An 18227-nucleotide genomic window follows, 5' to 3' on the forward strand; every position below is an offset into this window, starting at 1 on the left:
ATTGGGCCACACAATAGGCCCTGGAGCCCTTGGCCTCCTGGGGATGGGTGGGTGGGGCATCACCTGTGGGCCTCAGGGCTTCTCTCCCAGCAACGGCTAGAGCTGCACAAAAGAAAGGCGGGTCCCACCCCTCTAACCACCCCAGGGCTAACTGCCTGTGGGCTGGGACTTGCACCCAGGGCATTGAGGTGGGTCCAGGAACAGCTCTGCCCTGAAGGGGCACGGCCCACCCCTCCGCCATACCCCTCCCCCACAGCAGTGGCCTTTTCTCCCCTCAGGACGCCTGTGAGGTTTGTAATGGGTAGGCTCCGTGCTGGTGCTCCTGGCCAGCTCTGGCCTCCCGGAGGGGTGGGCTCCCCATCACTAGGGCTGAGGACAAGGGGCGCCCCGCTGAGCCCTGCCTTCTCTTCAACAGGCAGGGATGCCCAGCACAGGCTAGGGGCACAACCCAATCCACGCCGAGCTGAGCCCTCGCTGACCTCAGGGCTCTCTAGCCCTGGGCCGGGTGGGAGGCCTCAGAAGAAGGGGCTAGCCACGGGGAGAGGCCAAAGGAGCTGGAAGAGAGCCCCTCTCTTTTCCCATTGGAGACGGGGCTCCCAGTGTAGGCCCAGGGGCAAAGGAGGCAGGTAGGAGAGAGGGGACGTGTGGAAAAGGGTGGGAGGCCTAGCGAGGCCTAGCTAGCGCCTCAGAGGAGGTGCCTAGGGCTGGCCATGGGAGGGAAGGGGTTAAGGCCGTGGGGGGGCAGCCTATGGCAGGAGGACACACCTGTGCGCAGGGGCGGCGGGCGGGGCCCAGGTGAGGAGCCTGCGCTGCCAGGCAGGCGGAGAAGGAAGGAGGAAGAGTGGAGGCTGGGGCAGGCGGGCTCTAGGCCTTTGAATCTTGGGCCTTCACTCCCCTTCCTCTCCTCAGCACTCACTCTGCATGGGGCAGGCGGCCCGATGACAGGTAACTGGCCACTGGGAGAGGGAGTTTGGGGACGAGCTAGGGACCACAGAGCGGGGCTGAGGGCTGATGAATTAGTGTGTGTAAGGGGGGTACAGGACAAGCTGTGTGGGCTACGGGGGAAGGGGCTCCAAGGCGGAGAACAGGTGGGCAGGGGGCTGAGGAAGACCGGCCTGGGTCTCCCGGGCTCCGCAGCTCGGGGTGGGGCTGGTGGCGGGCTGCAGGGCTCACCCGGAAGTGTCTCCAGGGACTCGGGTGGTGGGGGGATGGGAGCCAAGGTTCTGCAGCCTCTCCACAGGGAGCCTGGGCGGAGGACTGCCAGGCCCAGAGGTGGGCAGGCTGGGTGGGGGCCCCCGTCTTACCCAGCAGTGTTTGGGTGCTGGTTGGGAGTCTCTAATACTGCCGGGTAATGATGGAGGCCCCTGTCTCCGTGTCAGCGACATCTATCGCCTCAGGCCCCCCGGGCTCCTCCCGATGGCCGCAATCCCCTCTCCGGAACCTCCCCGCACACCATGGAAGCCCCTTCATCTTGAGTGAAGGGTGCTGCAGAAGAGGTGGCTGTCGGGTTGGCTGGCTGCCCACTGAAGGGACACAATGGCCCCGAGCCCCCCCCCCCCCCCCAGCCAGTGGGATTTGTCATCTGGTGGATCCAGAACCCACCGCTAACCTTGGGCTTGGCTCGCACACTCTCAAGAGACCTCACCTGGCCTGTGGCCAGGGTCCCGGTAACAACGGGTCAGCTGTGGCCGGGAGCCTCGTGTCCGCCGGCTCTGGGTCCATCTTCCAGCACAGTGTTGGATGGTCTAATCGTGAAGCTCCTAACACTGTCTGGTAAAGATGGCCCCCGGGCCGGCTCCCTCGGCAGTGACCTTCAGGGAACCCTGAAGACCATGGAGGCCTCCTGATGAACCACCTCTGACCTTTACCCCTCTGGGTGGGGGGTACAAATCACTAGAAAGGGGGAACAATGGGGAGGAGACAAAATGGCTGCCCCTGGAGCCGCAGCAGGACTTGGAAACATAGTCCTTCACCGGGTACCTGCATTCTCTTCCCGCCGTGGGAAGGGGAAAGAAATAAAGTGTGCATAGGAACTCGTGGTGGACTGATTGAGGTCACTTGACCTGTCTTTTGTCTGGTTGTCGATTTAATCTTGGGCTCCTAGCTCCTGAGGAGTGGGAAGCCATACGTGCTTCATCTCCCTGTCCCTTTTACGACACTTACCTGCAGAGCAGGGGAACATTAGGTAATCTAATTTTCTTCAAGGATCCGGGAGAAACGGAAGACGAATCCCTAACCCTGGGAGACTTATGTCCTCCCCTACCATGTACTCTAATTCCTGCACATACTTTTGCCCCCAGTGCTAATGGTTCCCAATGTTCCCCGTCTCCCTATAAAGATAAGGGATGGGAAGCCGTGGCTTTGTTTCTCTGGTGCTTGAGTTGTCAAGCGGTGTCTTGGGACCGGTATGAGGTAGCCGGCTAGGGACTGAAAAGAGGCACCTGCTCTGTTCAGAGCTCAAGGCTACTGGCATGAAGAGCCTACCTCCATAGGTAAAACCTTGTTCCACAAACAGCTTCTCACATCTGGCGACTGAGAAATCAAATGTGGGTAGCTCCCAGCAAGGAACATGATCCGCTAGGCTTTTGGAGTCCCTCACAGTGACATGGAAACTTGTTACCAAGGAACCAGCTCGTGTTAGGGTCATCAGATTTTTTTGGTCTAGCTCAGCAAAGCCACAGCTGTTCCAGCCTTGAAAAAGGAAATGTTGGTGAATAAACGTTGGCGAAATGGTAGAAGTGGAGGGTGGAGTGAAAAGGGCAGCTGGGCCACGGGATCTGAGGACCTTTTGCTCCCAGCTTGGGTCCTGTTTTGGATTTGACTCAGCTGGGCTTTGAGGGTGAGCAGCAGGGCCCTGTCTGGCCCTTAACGCTTTCTTAACCGCCATGGTTAGAATCTTTGCGCCCCCTGCTGGCAGATACAAAGACCCAGGAGTGCGTGATCTGAACCCACGCATGCGTGCCTCACCTCAACCAGCTCAGACATAAGACGCAAAGAGACTTCAGTTTAAGTAATAAAAATTTATTGAGAATTCCTGGGATGATGGTTATGACCTCCCGACCTGGAGGGAGGAACCAACGCTGTAGGCAATCACTCTGAAATCACACCGTCCCAACACCTCCGGCCAACACAGGGAGGAGCAGTATCACTGCTCCGGAAACTGGTCAGGCTTTGTTCATCCAAGAAGGGTTGGGAGGACAGATGCAGGAGGGACCATCACGTGATACTGGGGTGGGATGGGGGGTGTGCTGGACCCCAAGCTGGCTCCTAGAAAACCAGGGGAGGAACAGATCCACTTCTCCGGGAGTGGAATTCCTGGTTACCAAGCTCATTTCTTACCCTTGATGAGGCTGTCACTGTGGAAATGGGACAGACAGACAACACTATTAGAGAACATAAATGTGAGAGGCTGAGCACCTCTGGCCACTCCCTCCTCCCCGAGGGGGCGTGTGTGATGATGCAGTGGGGAAAGAGGCAGTTGCTGGGAGAGGAGCTGAGAGAACCCAGAGAAACAAGGAGGTGACAACACCTTACCTGCCCCTGTGGATACCAGGTCACCAGACGATCAGGAAACAAAAGAGAAGAGAAACGCACAGGTGATTTGACAGTTTCAGGCCCCACCTGCTCTAAATCCTCCTTTGCTCCCAAGAGAAAAAGACAAATGGGTGGAGCCAGGAATCTCACTCCGAGAAGAGGCTGGTTCCCTTGGCCATCACCACTTCCCACCTCTCCTTTCTAGCATCCTTCCACGCACTTAAGCAGCAATTTTAGGGCTTCCGAGTAAGAGTATGGGGTATCGTCTTTCACTACTTCTCAGGACCAAACGTCACAGCTCAAATGCTTTTGATCCCATAAAACCCAATCTTAGGAGAGTCAAGCTAGGGACTGTCAACCACCCACATTTGTAACTTTGGTTCAAGGGTGTCTTTCAAGCAACCAGACTCAGGTCCCATGCTCTGTGACACCCCACTGTATCAGTCGTGTGTCTTACCGGGTGAAACTTTCATCCTGGAGGTTCAGGACGAGGTTGTCCGCAGTGAGATAGATACGGTTCTGTGATGTGGCAATCTGTAGGGCCAGAAATAAAATACTAGATGCTAAATAAAATACTAGATGCTAGTATTCACACCTGGACCCCAACCTTGCAATTGAAGAACCACTGATCGAATACACGTGGGTTAGGAACAGGGCTACGGCAACGAGCGATAGCCTGGTTTCTGCTCACAAAGATCCAGAGCAGCGAGCCGACTGTGATGTACCAGCACCATAACAGAGGCAGAAAAAGGCCAGGAAGCCCACAGGAATCATGGGTGATGGAGGAAGTGTGTTGGAGAAGCCGGTTTGAGTTGAAACCCCAACAAGCAAGATTCTAATCCCCTCACTCCAACGTGTTTTCACTTAAAACGATTCCAGACTCACAGCTACCTTTCGGGGAACGCGGGGCTCCCAGACTCACCGTCTTGGAGATGTTCTGGGCTGCTCGGATCTTGCGCAGTTTGATATAGCCAGGGTTCTTACTCAGGGCTTCTCCCAGGTGAGCGGGTTGGGGTTAAGGGTTCACACAAAGTCCAGTTGCAGCCCCCGGGCCCAGTCTTAATACTGCAGCCCTTCTCCGGGCTGTCAGATCCAAGGTTGCGCTCAGATACCTCGTGCCTGGTCCCACCTGGTCCCCACCTGTGGGCCCCCCTGGGCAGCTGCCAGAAACTGGAGGCAGCAGCAGAAATGGAGGCAAGGCCGGCAGTGCTATGGATCTGCCTTACAGTGGGGAGCCAGGCCTCGGGCACCCCACTAAGATTTCAGATCCCATTCCAAACCTCCACCCCCAGGGAGCCAAGGACCAGACAGCACGGAGTCGCATTCGCCTTAGTGTCATCAACCGGCCCAGGAGGGAGAAGGAGGAAGCATCATGCTCCAGGGACTGGGCAGAGACCTCTCTCTGCAGCAGGATATCATTCTGGCTGCCTCAGCCTCACCCTCTGCCTGCACGATCTTCTGCCGCTGCTCCTGCTTTGCTTTTTCTACCAAAAACTGGGCTCGCTGGGCCTCCTGCTGAGCTGTGGTGGGAGGGGGGGGTCACAGATGTGAGGTCTCAGAGACCCCGTTCTGCCTCCTGCATCTGCAGAAGCCCTGGCCCAAGTCCTCCTGTAACTCACCCACTTGTTTGGCTTCCACAGCGGCCGTGTACTCTCGGCTGAAGCTCAGCTCCGTGATGGCCACATCATCCAGGATGAGGCTGAAGTCCTTAGCCCTCTCTGTAAGCTCCCGCCGGATCAACAAGGATACCTGGGGGTCATGGAGGGGTGGAATGAAGAGACTGGAGAACTGGAAGGGAGGGCGACTGCTATGATCGTCTGAATATCAGAGCTCCAGAAAATGGCAGAAAACAATCCTTTCTTGGTTCTTCAACTAGCACACCTGAGTTGGAAGGGATTTGGTCCAATCTTTCCAGTAGGTCACAGTGACTCATTTCCCACTCTCTCCAACCTATGTACCTCTGGACTTTGCTAGTGTGAGAAAACACCATGCTTCCTACTGCTTGAGCACCCATCCTGACTCGCCCTGTTTCCCACAGTGGCCATCAGTGCAGCTCTGAGGTGAAAAAGGATCTAGGGTTGTGACCCTTTTCTAACAAGCTGCTCTTCCTAATATGCACTGTTTCAGGCCTAGGAAGGAAGGTGGGAAGCCACGTATACGGTGACAGCTCAGACCTGGGCCCGCTGGGTGATCAACTGTGACGCATTGAACTTGGCCACTACACTCTTCAGCACCTCGTTGACGATGGATGGCAGCACTCGCTCCTCGTAGTCTAGCCCTAGGCGCTGATACATGCTGGGAAGCTCCATGGCATTCGGTCGAGACAGCACTCGCAAGGAGATGTTCACCATCTGCAGGTCTGAGAGAGAGGTCAGCAGCAGCTGGCCACGGCTCCAGGGTCCTCACCTGGCCTTTTAGCCAAAGACCCTTCTCCAAGCGTTTTCTCCTCCATATGCCGCTCTCTATACCTGGTGCAGCGCTGTGCAAGGTGACAGGCCAAATGTAGCCTCTTCCACTGTAAAGTCCTGTCGACTTGCCAGCTCTCCAACCAGTAGAGCCGACCTCTCATTTTGCTTCTGTCCTGTGTTCAACCTCTACTGTAGGCTCTCTCACACTGCATGGTAATCACCTGCCTTCTTTATGAGACTATATGGACTTGAAGATAAGGATTGTGTTTTATGAATCCTTTATCCCCAGGGCCTAGGATTCAGGGAATGTTAAGCCATTTGCACTAAAAACAGTACAAAACAGTACAGCACAGGTGAGCTACTTGAATTAGTGTGTACATGCCTGTGTGTGAGAAAAGGGTCTGGGGAATCTCAAAGACACAGCTTCTATGGACGGTGTAGAAGGGAACAGGTGCTCCAGTGAAAAGTGGGACCAAGTCTGCCCAGGACAGAGGACAATAGTGGACAGAATTAATCAAGCAGTTAAAGAAGACAAGGCTTTACACTAATGCTTTGATCTAGCCAGTGAATAAGAAAGGACAAACAGTGCTGTCACTGAACTTACATTAGCGGGGGCGACAGTTGATAGGTATGGGTGAACACACTGTACGTCAAGAATGTACTGCTCTGGGGGTGCCTGGGTGGCTCAGTTGGTTAAGTGGCTGCCTTCAACTCAGGTCACGATCCCAGAGTCCTGGGATCGAGCCCTGCATTGGGTTCCCTGCTCCTCCTCTCTCTCTGCCTGCCTCTCTGCCTACTTGTGCTCTGTCAAATAAATTAATAAAATATTTTAAAAAATATTTTAAATATCTAAATATTTTATATATTTATAAATATGTATATAAAAATATTTAAATATTTTAAATATTTTAAAAAATATTTTATTAATTTATTTGACAGACAGAGATCACAAGTAGGCAGAGAGGCAGGCAGAGAGAGAGGAGGAATCGGGCTCTCCGCTCAGCAGAGAGCCCGATGTGGGTCTCGATCCCAGGACCCTGGGATCATGACCTGAGCTGAAGGCAGAGACTTTAACCCACTGAGCCACCCAGGCGCCCCATAAATAAATAAAATCTTAAAAAAAAAAAAAAAAAAGTATTGCTTTAACCAGAAGCAGGTACTTTTATTACAATTCTTTTTTACAGATTTGGAAACTAAGGCCCAAGAGATGTGACACTATCCTCTTGCCCCTGGATCTCCTGCCAGGCTCCCTTGCTTACTTTATGTAGATATCTGCTAAGGACTACCAAATGACCAGACCTACCTTTGGAGCCTGTAGGTGAGGAAATTTTTCGGGGTCTGGCCCGAATGTCATAGATGATGGGGTACTGGAACCAGGGAATCCTACAGGGGAGGGAACAGGAACAGGTATTAGGAGCCTGCAGTTCCATTAGTTTTGCCTGGTATTTCCTCCCCACGTGTTTCTTGGCCTGTTCCACCTCTTAATAACCACAGACAAGGAGAAATTCTTTTCCCCCTCTGGAGAAGAGGAGTTTGGGGGAGCTCCCAATGTCCAGGAGAAATAAAAGGCAGCGCGGAGTTCTCTGAAGTCCTACTGCAGCCACTGGTGGGTTGGCTTTCAAGGGTGAAGGGTCAGGGTCAGTCCGCTGGGCCCGCCATTACCTGAAGTGAAGGCCCTCGGCCAGTATGGTATCCTGCTGCACGCCACCGATCCGATTAAAGAATATGGCTCTGTGTCCGCCTTCCACTGTGAGGAGAGGGGTTGGGATCAGGCTAAAACGCTGCTGAGAATATGTACTAGCCTCTAGTGGGGCGGGGAAAGGGAGTGGGTGTGCGCGGGGCCCCGGCGGGACCGGACAGGGAATCTGGGGGGGATGAGAAGAATCCGGAGAGCTGGCAGAGGTTGCTCACCGGTGAACACGGATTCGCGGACGCCGTAGGCCACAGCGCCGGCCCCCAGCAGCAGCTTCAGCGCCGTGCCCATGCCCCGGGGCCCGGAGGGCAGCCGTCCCGCTAAGTCCTTCAAGTTCTGGGCCATGTCCGATCCTGAGGCCAGCTACACCACAGGTCAGAAGCCCGTGCCGGCCCACCTCGACCCCACTCCAGTTCAGAGATCACACCCTTCACACGAGGGTCCGGGGCGCGAGGTGCTCGGGGGAAAAAGGGCACCGGAAGTGCGCTCGCGTCTAAACCCGCCCCATCGCCCACAGCGGACCCGAACTTCGCGTACAGGAATTACGTATTCGGAAGTTCCCGCCCCCTTCTGGAACTCTGCCCTTCCAGAAGAGCTTCAGTAGCGCGAGGCTGCTAGCTGTTGCCATTTCAAGTGCCCACTTTCAAAATGGCAGCAGGAAGGAAGTTTAAGATTAGGACCAGCCCGAGGTTTAATTTAAGGACCTTAGCGCAATTTCCGGTCCGGTGGCAAGATGGCTGCGCCCAATGGCAGATTCCAACCTCGTGAACGGCGCGGTGGGGAGCAGGAAGAGGGCTGGGATGCTGTGACTCCCAAGCGGCCCCGACTCGGGGCGGGAAACAAGATCGGAGGACGAAGGCTTATTGTGGTGCTGGAAGGGGCCAGTCTGGAGACGGTCAAGGTAATTTGGGACAAGGAAGTGGAGAAATAGATCGATAGGATGGGACCCCGAGGGTTGAGCGTCAAAGTGGATGGGGAGGCAGAGTGAAACCTCGTCTTGGAGAAAGAGTGGCGTAGTTTACTGTCTCTTGGTTTAAGATCCTGGCTTGGCATCACTCTAATTCCATCCTTCTTGAATCCCACCGCAGCTGTCCCGTTCTGGCTGCTAATTGATTTACTAGGATTCTGTGATAACGTCATCTAAGGGGAGGGGAGAGGAGGTTTGTCCATCGGGTCGTCTCATACCTTAAGACAAGTTCTTAAACAAAGGAGAAAGGTAGTTGCTGCGGCTCAGTTCGCCCAACGCTTTTGCTTGTCAGGACTTTGTGTTTTATTTCGTTTACATGTGTTTGTTGTCACCCTCCTTTAGATTTACTATCCACTTGGAAACACTGGGTCATATTATCTTTTAAGCTTTTTTTGTTTTTAACTGTCATGCGGCCGTTTTCCTGAATAAATCAGCAATTCCCTATCTTAAAAGTGCAGTGTTCTCAGTCTCTTGATTTCTCTTACCCTTTAGATCTAAACTTGTCCAGTGAGTAAACCTAGAAAAAATAGCCCTGGTTTATAAGTCATACTTTGGTTTTAATCTTGTTTGTTTGTTTGTTTGTTTTCTTTTTAAGATTTTATTCATTTATTTGACAGACAGAGATCACAAGCAGGCAGAGAGGCAGGCAGAGAGAGGAAGGGAAGCAAGCTCCCCGCTGAACAGAGAGCCCAATATGGGGCTGGATCCCAGGACCCCGGGATCATGACTGGAGCCAAAGGCAGAGGCTTTAACCCACTGAGCCACCCAGGCACCCCTTAATCTTGGTTTTTATACTTAAGCGTGTGATCTTGATTTGGAAAACAAGTTTGTCCTCAGTTTATAAAGTGGGGGTTAATACTTTGAGAGTGCTTTGGAAGTATTATTATTTTTAAGTTTATTTTTATTGGCCTTTCCCCCCCCCTTTTTTTTTTTTAAAGATTTAATTTATTTATTTGACAGACAGAGATCACAAGTAGGTGGAGAGGCAGGCAGACAGAGAGAGGAGGAAGCAGGCTCCCTGCCGAGCAGAGAGCCTGATGTGGGGCTTGATCCTAGGAGCCTGAGACCATGACTTGAACCGAAGGCAGAGGCTTTTAACCCACTGAGCCACCCAGGTGCCCCTGGAAGTATTATTTTGATAGTAATGTATGCTGTGATTCTTTTCCATCTTTACTTCAACCACTTTTACTATACTAAGCTTGCAGTCTAGAAAGCCTGCCCTTTTTTTCCCCCATTTTTTTTAGGTAATGATGTTTCTAATTATAGGATCTGATATTCATCCCTCACTTAATTGCTTGCTGTATTTCCAGCCCATTAATTCTGGATGTCATGTAAACACAAGGGGCTCTTGTTTCTTCATATGTTCAATGGGGATGATAGTACCTACCTTACTGGGTTGTTGAGGGGATGAAAGGAGATAGTATCAGTAAAGAGTTTAGAATAATGTCTCTCACTTGGAATTACTACTATTGTTATTGATTCTAGGTTCTTTATCAAGTTGGTAAGCATCTGACTCTTTGATTTTTGCTTAGGTCATGATCTCAGGGTCGTAAAATGCATCTCGCTCCACACTGAGCATGGAGCCTGCTTAAGATTCTCTCTCTCCCTCTCCCTGTGTCCCAACCCCTCCCATGCCTCACTTATACAGTCAATTAAAAAAAAAAAAAGAAGTTGAAAAGGTCATAGCCAAATTAAAATTCTTAGAGCATGCTGGAAGAATTTGGTCAAATTGTCATTAATGGTACTCCGGGGGTGACTGAATTCACAGCTAGCTGACATCTGTACTGTTATCTTTTCCTTCCCTTGTGCTGCTACCTTGTTGTACTAGCCTAACTGGGCCTCTTCTCTCCCATTTGTTCCTTATACTCGAGACTCACTGGCCTTTGTTAAACTCTGTGGAAGCAAGAAGTTCTCTGATATCTTAAGGCCATTATACATAATGTTCTCTTAACGGAAGCCCCCTTTACTCAGTTCTTTGCTTCATTAATTCTTACTTAATGTTCATTCATTTAACAATTATTGAGTCTGTTATTGCTGTTCATTCTTTAGTTACTAGTTTCAATATTATTTCCTCATAGAAGTGACTCCCTTCCTGGGGTAAATCAGGCCTTCCTGTTTTATTTCTTCATTTTATATTTTTAAAAAGATTTAATTAATTAATTAGTTAATTAATTAATTTGACACAGCGAGAGACACACAGAGAGAGAGAGATCACAAGTAGGCAGAGCAGGCAGAGTGAGAGGGAAGCAGGCTTCCTGCTGAGCAGAGAGCCCGATGCGGGGCTCGATCCCAGGACCTTGAGATCATGACCTGAGCCGAAGGCAGAGGCTTTACCCACTGAGCCACCCAGGCACCCCAGGCCTTCCTGTTTTAATCCTTTAATGAACCCAGTGGTTCACTTTTCTTTTATAATGTTCATCAAAATTTGGTTGTGGTTTCAAGTCCCTTCTACTAGAAGGATCCATGAGGGCAGGGAATAAGGTTTTAAAAATTCTTGTATCTCGGGGCGCCTGAATGGCTTAGTGGGTTAAGCCTCTGCCTTCGGCTCAGGTCATGATCTCAGGGTCCTGGGATCGAGCTCCATGTCCGGCTCTCTGCTCAGGAGGGAGCCTGCTTCCCGCTCTCCCTCTTCCCCCCTCTCTGCCTACTTATGATCTCTGTCAAATAAATAAGTAAAATCTTTAAAAAAAATTCTTGTATCTCCAGTACCTGTTATAGGAAATGAATACACATATGTTCATTCTCTGATTACTCTAGTTAGTGGTTTTCAAGCTTATTAACCACAAACCACAATTTAAAAAATTGTATTGTGAGCGGGTACACACAGGCAACTGTAAGATACCAGAAGTTTCATAAACCATTGCCTACCATTACTACATGTACCGTTTTGATCTCTATTTCATCAAAAGAACAAAACCCCCAGTTATAACTACTGGGTAGAAACTGGGTTATTCTATTCAAGAGGTTCTTTTTCTCTGATAACTAAGATTGTCCCATGGAGGTGTGCTTACTCTGACGTTTTTGTCATTTCAGTTAGTTAGTTACATATCTGAAGTTGTTGCCAGACATATACCAATGTTCTGTTGGTGCACAGAAAATATAGCCTTTCAAATCTGGTATTTCTATTTAATGGTATGTTTTTAAGACTTTTTAATCAACCGTTTTAACACTCCTTGACTCCAAATTGCAATTTGCAATTATTTCTTTTAGCTGCTATAGATCAGACCGGATCTTGAGTTTTGCATTTCTAGCTGCTGACTTTTTTTTTAAAATTTTTTATTTTAATTTTTTTTAAAAGATTTTATTTATTTATTTGACAGAGAGAGAGAGATCACAAGTAGGCAGAGAGGCAGGCAGAGAGAGAGAGAGAGAGAGAGAGAGAGAGAGAAGGAAGCAGGCTCCCTGCTGAGCAGAGAGCATGATGTGGGGCTTGATTCCAGGACCCCGAGACCATGACCTGAGCCGAAGGCGGAGGCTCAACCCACTGAGCCACCCAGGCGCCCCACTGCTGACTTTTCTAGTGTACACAAGTGTTCCCAGGATAACATCCCACCCTCACTCATGCCCCTATTATTCCAGGATTATTTCTGGCTTTGTGCTTGATACTTGAGGAACTTGTGGTTTACAAAGCAGTTTCATATAAAACCACTGTTCTTCAATACACTTTTTTCTTTTTTGAAAGAGTGCACAGGTACCTGGTGAGAGGGGAGGGGCAGAGGAAGAGGGAATCATGACCTGGGCCAAAATGAAGAGTTGGACGCTTGACTGAGCCACCCAGGTGCCCCTCAGTATACATCTTTATCCATTTATCTATCAAGGGACACTTGGGTTACTTCCTAATCTTGGCTGTTATAAATAGAACACTGAAATAAACATACAGGGCTGCGTAGATCTTTTCAAATTACTATTTTCATTTTCTTTGGGTAACCACGGCAGTGGAACTACAGGATTGTATGATACTTGTATTTTTAATTTTTTGAGAAATTCCATACTGTTTTCCACAGTGGTTGCACCAATTTACATTCCCACCAATAGTGCACCAGGGCTCCCTTTTCTCCACATCCTCACCAACACTGAGTTCTCGTCTTTGATACTAGCCATTCTGGCTGGTGATGTATCTCATTGTGGTTTTGATTTGCCTTTCCCTGAAGAGTGATGTTGATCATCTTTTCATGTGTCTATGGGCCATCTATAGGTCTTTGGAAGAATGTCTGTTCAGGTTCTCTGCTTATTTTTGAATCGGATTGCTTGTTTTTTGGTGCTGAGTTAGGCAAGCTCTTTATAGATTTTGGATATTAACCCCTTATCAGATATGTCATTTGCAAATACCTCCTCCCATTCCCAAGGTTGCCTTGTTTTGTTGGTTTCCTTTGTTGTGCAGAAGTTTAGAGCATGTCAAACCACAGGCTGTGTCCTTCTTTCCTTTTCCCTCTAAGAACAGTTATGGTGGGAGGGGAGAAAGGGTCAGTGGCCACATAGTAACCCTCTGAAGGGCTTGATGGGTTCCATCTCCAGAGTTTCTGATTCAGGAGATCTGGAGCAGAGCTGAGAATTTGACTGTCTAACAAGTTCCTAGATGGTGATTATGAGGATGCTGATTTGGGGACCACACTTGGAGAACCACTAGTCTAGGTAAAAGAAGGTTATGTTACTTTTTGTCATGGTCCCTGTTCTTTAGGTAGGGAAGACCTATGAGCTACTCAACTGTGACAAGCACAAGTCTGTGTTGTTGAAGAACGGACGGGACCCTGGGGAAGTGAGACCAGACATAGCTCACCAGGTAACTCCAGGGACAGAGCTGGCAACCCCGAGCCTCTGGGCAGAAGATCCAGCAGCTGCTGCTTCTCTTCAGTCTGAACTAAGCCTCCGTTTCTGCCTCCCTCAGAGTTTACTGATGCTGATGGACAGTCCCCTGAACCGAGCTGGCTTGCTACAGGTTTACATCCACACACAGAAGAATGTGCTGATTGAAGTGAACCCCCAGACTCGCATTCCCAGAACCTTTGACCGCTTTTGTGGCCTCATGGGTGAGAGCTTTAGGACTTAATGTTCGGAATGAACCCTGCGCTAGTGAAGAAGGGAGGAAGGGGACATGGGAGAAATGAAATGTGAACTTTTTAAGCGTGGGGTGGGGAGTGGGGAACACGTCTGACACCAGAACAGGGAGGGGCTCTTCATTACCTTCCCAGGTGTGCATGGGTTCCTGGCTGAGTGAAGAAGGGAGCTGGAACTCACTCATCCAGCTAGTCCTATGCTCAGAGCTGCTCGTTCAGAACATTTTTAGGACCGCAGTGTGGATGTGAAGGACATAGGGAACCCACTTTAACTATGGGTTTTTCTGGTTAGATTTCTGGGCAGAAGAAATGGGGTTACCACCTAGCTCTGAACTCTCTTTCCCCTCTCCCAGTTCAGCTTTTACACAAACTCAGTGTTCGAGCAGCTGATGGGCCCCAGAAGCTCTTGAAGGTGAGGTATTGGTCCCCACTGGTTGGGGTTCTGAGACTGGTTTCTGGGGCTGATTCCCCCTCCCCCCTTCTTTCTTTAGGTAATTAAGAATCCAGTATCAGATCACTTTCCAGTTGGATGTATGAAGATTGGCACTTCTTTCTCCATCCCGGTTGTCAGTGATGTACGAGAGTTGGTACCCAGCAGTGACCCTGTTGTTTTTGTGGTGGGGGCCTTTGCCCATGGCCAGGTAAGGTCGGGCTCAACTCTTGGGTTCCTTATCGAGCTGAGGCTTCGTATAGAATTCTAAGAACAGCTGGCATTTTTTGATGACCTTGGGAAATACAGGGTGAGAACAAAGCTGGGAGACCAGTGGGGCCTCCTTGTCCTGTCCCAGGCTGTATCTTTTGAGGGCCACTTGCATATTTTTGACAGTGACAAGTCAGGACCTTCTTTATCCTTTGTACAAATTTGGTATTAAATAGCTCTGCAAAATACTAGCTCAACTGTGTTTTTCCTGCCCCAAAGAAGGGCTTCCCCTGTTAAGAGCGACAGCCAGCACACAGAAATCTTTCTCTCTTTTAGGTCAATGTGGAGTACACAGAGAAGATGGTGTCCATCAGCAACTACCCCCTTTCTGCAGCCCTCACCTGTGCAAAACTCACCACAGCCTTTGAAGAAGTCTGGGGGGTCATCTGACAGTAGCGCTTTGTTCTGGGACAAAGACTGTGGCCGTCCCTCCACCCCGCTTTCAGCTCACTGCTTGGAGGGGAACTTCTTGCACCGAGACTGTGGGGGCTTGGGGAAGCGAGGCTGTACATTTGCTATTTGTTTACCCTATAAATACTGTTCTTGCAGACCTGGCTGTTCTTTGAGGGTTTCTAAAGTGAGCATTAGCTAATGGTGTGAACTGGCGACTCTCCTCAGCCTTCAGGAAAAGAGGTGAGGTTACAGTGTTTGTATCCGGGTCCCAGACAGGGCCAGGAGCCAGCCCTGCTTACTTCAGCAAGAGGGTGGGTGCAGAGAACTGTCAGTAAGAAAGCAGTCAGCAGGGCTCGCAGTGAAAAACTGAACAAAGAGAAGTGATTTATTTTATCTGGTACAGTTCCAAGGTAGAAAAAAGTGGAGCAGGTGGGGCCTGGTACCCTCTCCTCCCCCCCATGGGGGGGGTTGGTGGTAACGGCACATATACAATCAGAGTAAATTGGCAGAAGAAAAACACAACAGATCCTGGCTAGAGGGGGAGAGATAAGGCAACGTGCATGGGGGAGCCCCGAGGGGAGACACGGGCCCTCTGCTCCTCCCACGAGAGCTTCCCCTCTGGCCCTAGGTGGAGGCGTGGCTGGCCGCAGTACCATGTCTTCCCACCCCCTGGCTTCTCTGTTCTGTGCTCTGAGGCGCAGGAGTGCTGTGGAAAGGGAACATCTCTGCACCAGCCCCGCTCTAGGCCACCTGCAAGAGAAGAGACTTGATGGGCAGGTTGGTCAGAGGCCCTCCTTCTAGTGCCTGGTCTACAATCCTTCCAGCTTCTTCCTGGCAAGCCCAAGTTCGAGGAGTCTATGCCCCACGTTGGGTTTCTGAGAAGCCAGGCTGCCTTGGAATTTACTCCAGATTCCCACACTCCCCGCCTATTAGCCCCAATCTAGTGCTCTGTCCTGTCACTTGGTAGTTTAGCTTTGCTATTGCGGTATTTACTCACCGGGGAAACAGATTATCCCATTTTCTTTAACTTTTCTTTCCTTGGCACCATTGCTTTGTGAACATAAGGCAATATGAAGAGTAGGCTCAAGAAGAAGACGTGGCCGAGAAAATACACGGATTTGTACACCTGGGGAAGATAAAGGCCACTGAGGTAGACACAGGGCAGGGACTATCCCTTACTGCCTGAGCTCTCAGTGACACCTCCTCCCCTGTCCTTGCCAGAAGGCCCTCACTTACCTTCAGCCATTTGTCCCATGTGAAGAGACAGAAGGCGGTCATTGAGTAACCCATGAAGAGCCAGTGGATGGTCTGCTGCACCAAGTAGTAGAAGGGTTGGAGGACAGTAATGGAAGCCAGCCTGTTCAGGGCTGGGCTCTCCTGAATGAGGCTGGCAGCCTGGGGAGTGAGCAGAGAGGTCATCAGTGTTTGGCCCCTTCTCATAGTCCCCGTTCATACACCACCCTTCAGGCCTACCTGTCTCTCCACAATAACAATGAGGAATTCCATCTGGAAGCAGACCAGGTATCCTGAGTGTAGTCCATGCCAGAGGGCCAAGAAGAGCAATGAGAATCCCTGGGATAGTTCTTTATTTCCAAGGAACTTGAGTCGTCTGAAGAAGTAACTAGAGAGAAGGGTGGGTGGGGATGAGCCTCAGACCAGTCTATGCACTGCCGCCATCTTGCCTCTGGCTTCCTAGCACCCTGAGGTGTGCAGTGGTGGTGGCTGGCTCCTGCTCGGGGCCACCCCGGTAAGGGAGGCAGTGCCATCCTTTATTAGCTTTAGAGATGAAAGGAGAAGTTCCAGCTCAGTTCGGTGACAGAAAACAGGCCTCAAGCTTAGCCGGGTGAGCCGGGACAAGCCACACCATCAGGTGCCCAGGTGCTTGCTGCACACTTACACCTCGGGCACAGGGGTGCGCAGGACAGACCAGTTCCAGCGCGGCTCCCACTGGTGCACTGGGGACAAGTTAACAACGCCAACGGGGAACATAAAACCAGTGGGTAGCAGAAGTGGGATTAAAACTCGAGGCACTTCTTAGGGCGCCTGGGTGGATCAGGAGCATCTGACTCCTGATCTTGGCTCAGATCATGATCTGAGGCCGTGAGATCGAGCCCCGTGTTGGGCTCTGCTCTGGGAGTGAGCCTGTGTAAGATTCTCCTTCTCTTTCTGTCCTACCCCACCCTCTCTCTCTTCCTCTCTAAAAAACAAACAGAAAACTCAAGGCAGGTCTGGGTCTTGCTTGTGTCCTACAGATATGACAGGAATGGGTTCTGGGGGGATGGGAGCAGGGACAAAACTATGTATGAGTGTGTGGGTGTGAGGATGACTGCAGGTTCTCTACCCAGAGTGGGAAAAGACGGACAGTACATTTGTACCTTCAAATCTGGGAAAGCAGAGGGAGGAGGAGCTAGGGCCCAGACCTCCCTGTCAGTGGCTTACCGGGCCACCCAGGCATTGGTGTTGATGTTGAACGAGGCGATGGTGCCAGTGAAGCGGGGAGTTGTTTCAAAGAGCCACACCTTCATGTTGGCACAGGCATCCCACTGTGCCTTCCCACGTTCGTCAAAGCCATTGAAGCCCAGCCCTGTCAGAATGCACACTCCTTCCTGAGGGAAGGAGCAATTCCATGAGCCTTCCTGCTACGCTCCTTGCCACAACGCCCCCCGTCCCCCGGCTTGTTGAACGAGAACCCGCTTTCATTTTGTGACTTACCGTGACCAGCCAACAGGTGACGTATTTGTTCAGCACAAACTTGCCCCAGAGCAGCATGTACATGCAGCGGAACCAGAAAGGGTGGTTCTTGAGAGAAGGAAGAACGGCCACGCGTTAGGGATGCTCCCCGGGTAAGGCAAACTTCCCTCAACGTTCCTCCTCTCCACGCGCGTGGCTAACCGCCATGCATCCACCTGGCAGTCTGTTGGGTGGCCCTTCGCACAGGCTAGGTAAGAGGAAGACGTTGGGAACCCAGCGGACATCCATTCGCCTTTCTCTTTGGAGAGTCCCAGAAACAGCCTCTTCCCTAACTTTCTAAAGCACCGAGCATTTGGGACACCAAGTACTAAGGGACTTTTTAGATATCCACGGTCAATGTTAATTTAAGAGACAAACCTACCCAGAATGCGTAGGGAGCTGCTGCAAGCCTTTCAGCTGGGCAGGAGCAAAAGCCAGCACTTCCCCCTCCCTCGGTTTTTGAATTCCCTAGAAGCCCCCAATCTATCAAGAGAAGAAAACAGGCTGGAGAGGACCGGAAGCTACTAGGCTCCAAGGAGTCCCTGGCTGCAATATGTCAAGCTACGAGCTGCTCCTGAGGGAGGGGAGGGGCCGCTCAACGTGCACCTGGCACAGCCCTGTGCCCGCGAAGGTCGTTCAGTGCTGGCTGATGAACATGTCCCGGCCCGGCTGGCATGGACACATCAACTCTCCCAGATCTAAGAGCAAAACCAACATGCATTTGTCGATGGTGTTACCCACTTCTCGC

The 18227-nt window shown here is 50.9% G+C and overlaps 3 protein-coding genes across 5 annotated transcripts in view; 1 reads left to right on the top strand and 2 right to left on the bottom strand.

Annotated features, from left to right (window-relative positions):
• Window positions 1-3005: 3005 nt before the first annotated feature.
• LOC111159816 (prohibitin 2) lies at window positions 3006-8145 on the bottom strand. Of its 2 annotated transcripts, XM_022522443.1 has the most exons (10): window positions 7854-8145; window positions 7605-7689; window positions 7246-7325; window positions 5709-5893; window positions 5154-5283; window positions 4951-5054; window positions 4457-4534; window positions 3992-4068; window positions 3535-3540; window positions 3006-3356 (listed from the first exon to the last, which is right to left on the bottom strand). In XM_022522443.1, exons 1-10 carry the CDS (start codon window positions 7978-7980, stop codon window positions 3329-3331), a joined length of 900 nt encoding a protein of 299 aa, XP_022378151.1. In that variant the 5' UTR covers window positions 7981-8145; the 3' UTR covers window positions 3006-3328. The 2 variants fall into 2 exon arrangements, with proteins under 2 accessions (XP_022378151.1, XP_022378152.1); XM_022522444.1 differs by lacking the exon at window positions 4951-5054 and having other exon boundaries at window positions 4457-4524; window positions 7854-8136.
• Window positions 8146-8180: 35 nt separating this feature from the next.
• LOC111159741 (EMG1, N1-specific pseudouridine methyltransferase) lies at window positions 8181-14906 on the top strand. Of its 2 annotated transcripts, XM_022522319.1 has the most exons (6): window positions 8181-8536; window positions 13281-13382; window positions 13488-13629; window positions 14010-14068; window positions 14148-14297; window positions 14633-14906. In XM_022522319.1, exons 1-6 carry the CDS (start codon window positions 8369-8371, stop codon window positions 14744-14746), a joined length of 735 nt encoding a protein of 244 aa, XP_022378027.1. In that variant the 5' UTR covers window positions 8181-8368; the 3' UTR covers window positions 14747-14906. The 2 variants fall into 2 exon arrangements, with proteins under 2 accessions (XP_022378027.1, XP_022378028.1); XM_022522320.1 differs by lacking the exon at window positions 14148-14297.
• Window positions 14907-15108: 202 nt separating this feature from the next.
• LOC111159817 (lysophosphatidylcholine acyltransferase 3) overlaps window positions 15109-18227 on the bottom strand; it is a 38976-nt gene continuing 35857 nt past the window's right edge. Inside the window, exons 8-13 of the mRNA XM_022522445.1 lie at window positions 17462-17548; window positions 17189-17355; window positions 16223-16370; window positions 15986-16144; window positions 15747-15875; window positions 15109-15499 (exon numbers count right to left, since the gene is read on the bottom strand). Coding sequence (XP_022378153.1) covers window positions 15759-15875; window positions 15986-16144; window positions 16223-16370; window positions 17189-17355; window positions 17462-17548 — 678 coding nt within the window. The 3' untranslated portion in view covers window positions 15109-15499; window positions 15747-15758. The remainder of the gene's footprint in view (window positions 15500-15746; window positions 15876-15985; window positions 16145-16222; window positions 16371-17188; window positions 17356-17461; window positions 17549-18227) is intronic.

The sequence above is a fragment of the Enhydra lutris genome, unplaced genomic scaffold (genome assembly GCF_002288905.1).
Source record: "Enhydra lutris kenyoni isolate GAN:26980312 unplaced genomic scaffold, ASM228890v2 scaffoldscaffold69, whole genome shotgun sequence".
Taxonomy (NCBI): domain Eukaryota; kingdom Metazoa; phylum Chordata; class Mammalia; order Carnivora; family Mustelidae; genus Enhydra; species Enhydra lutris.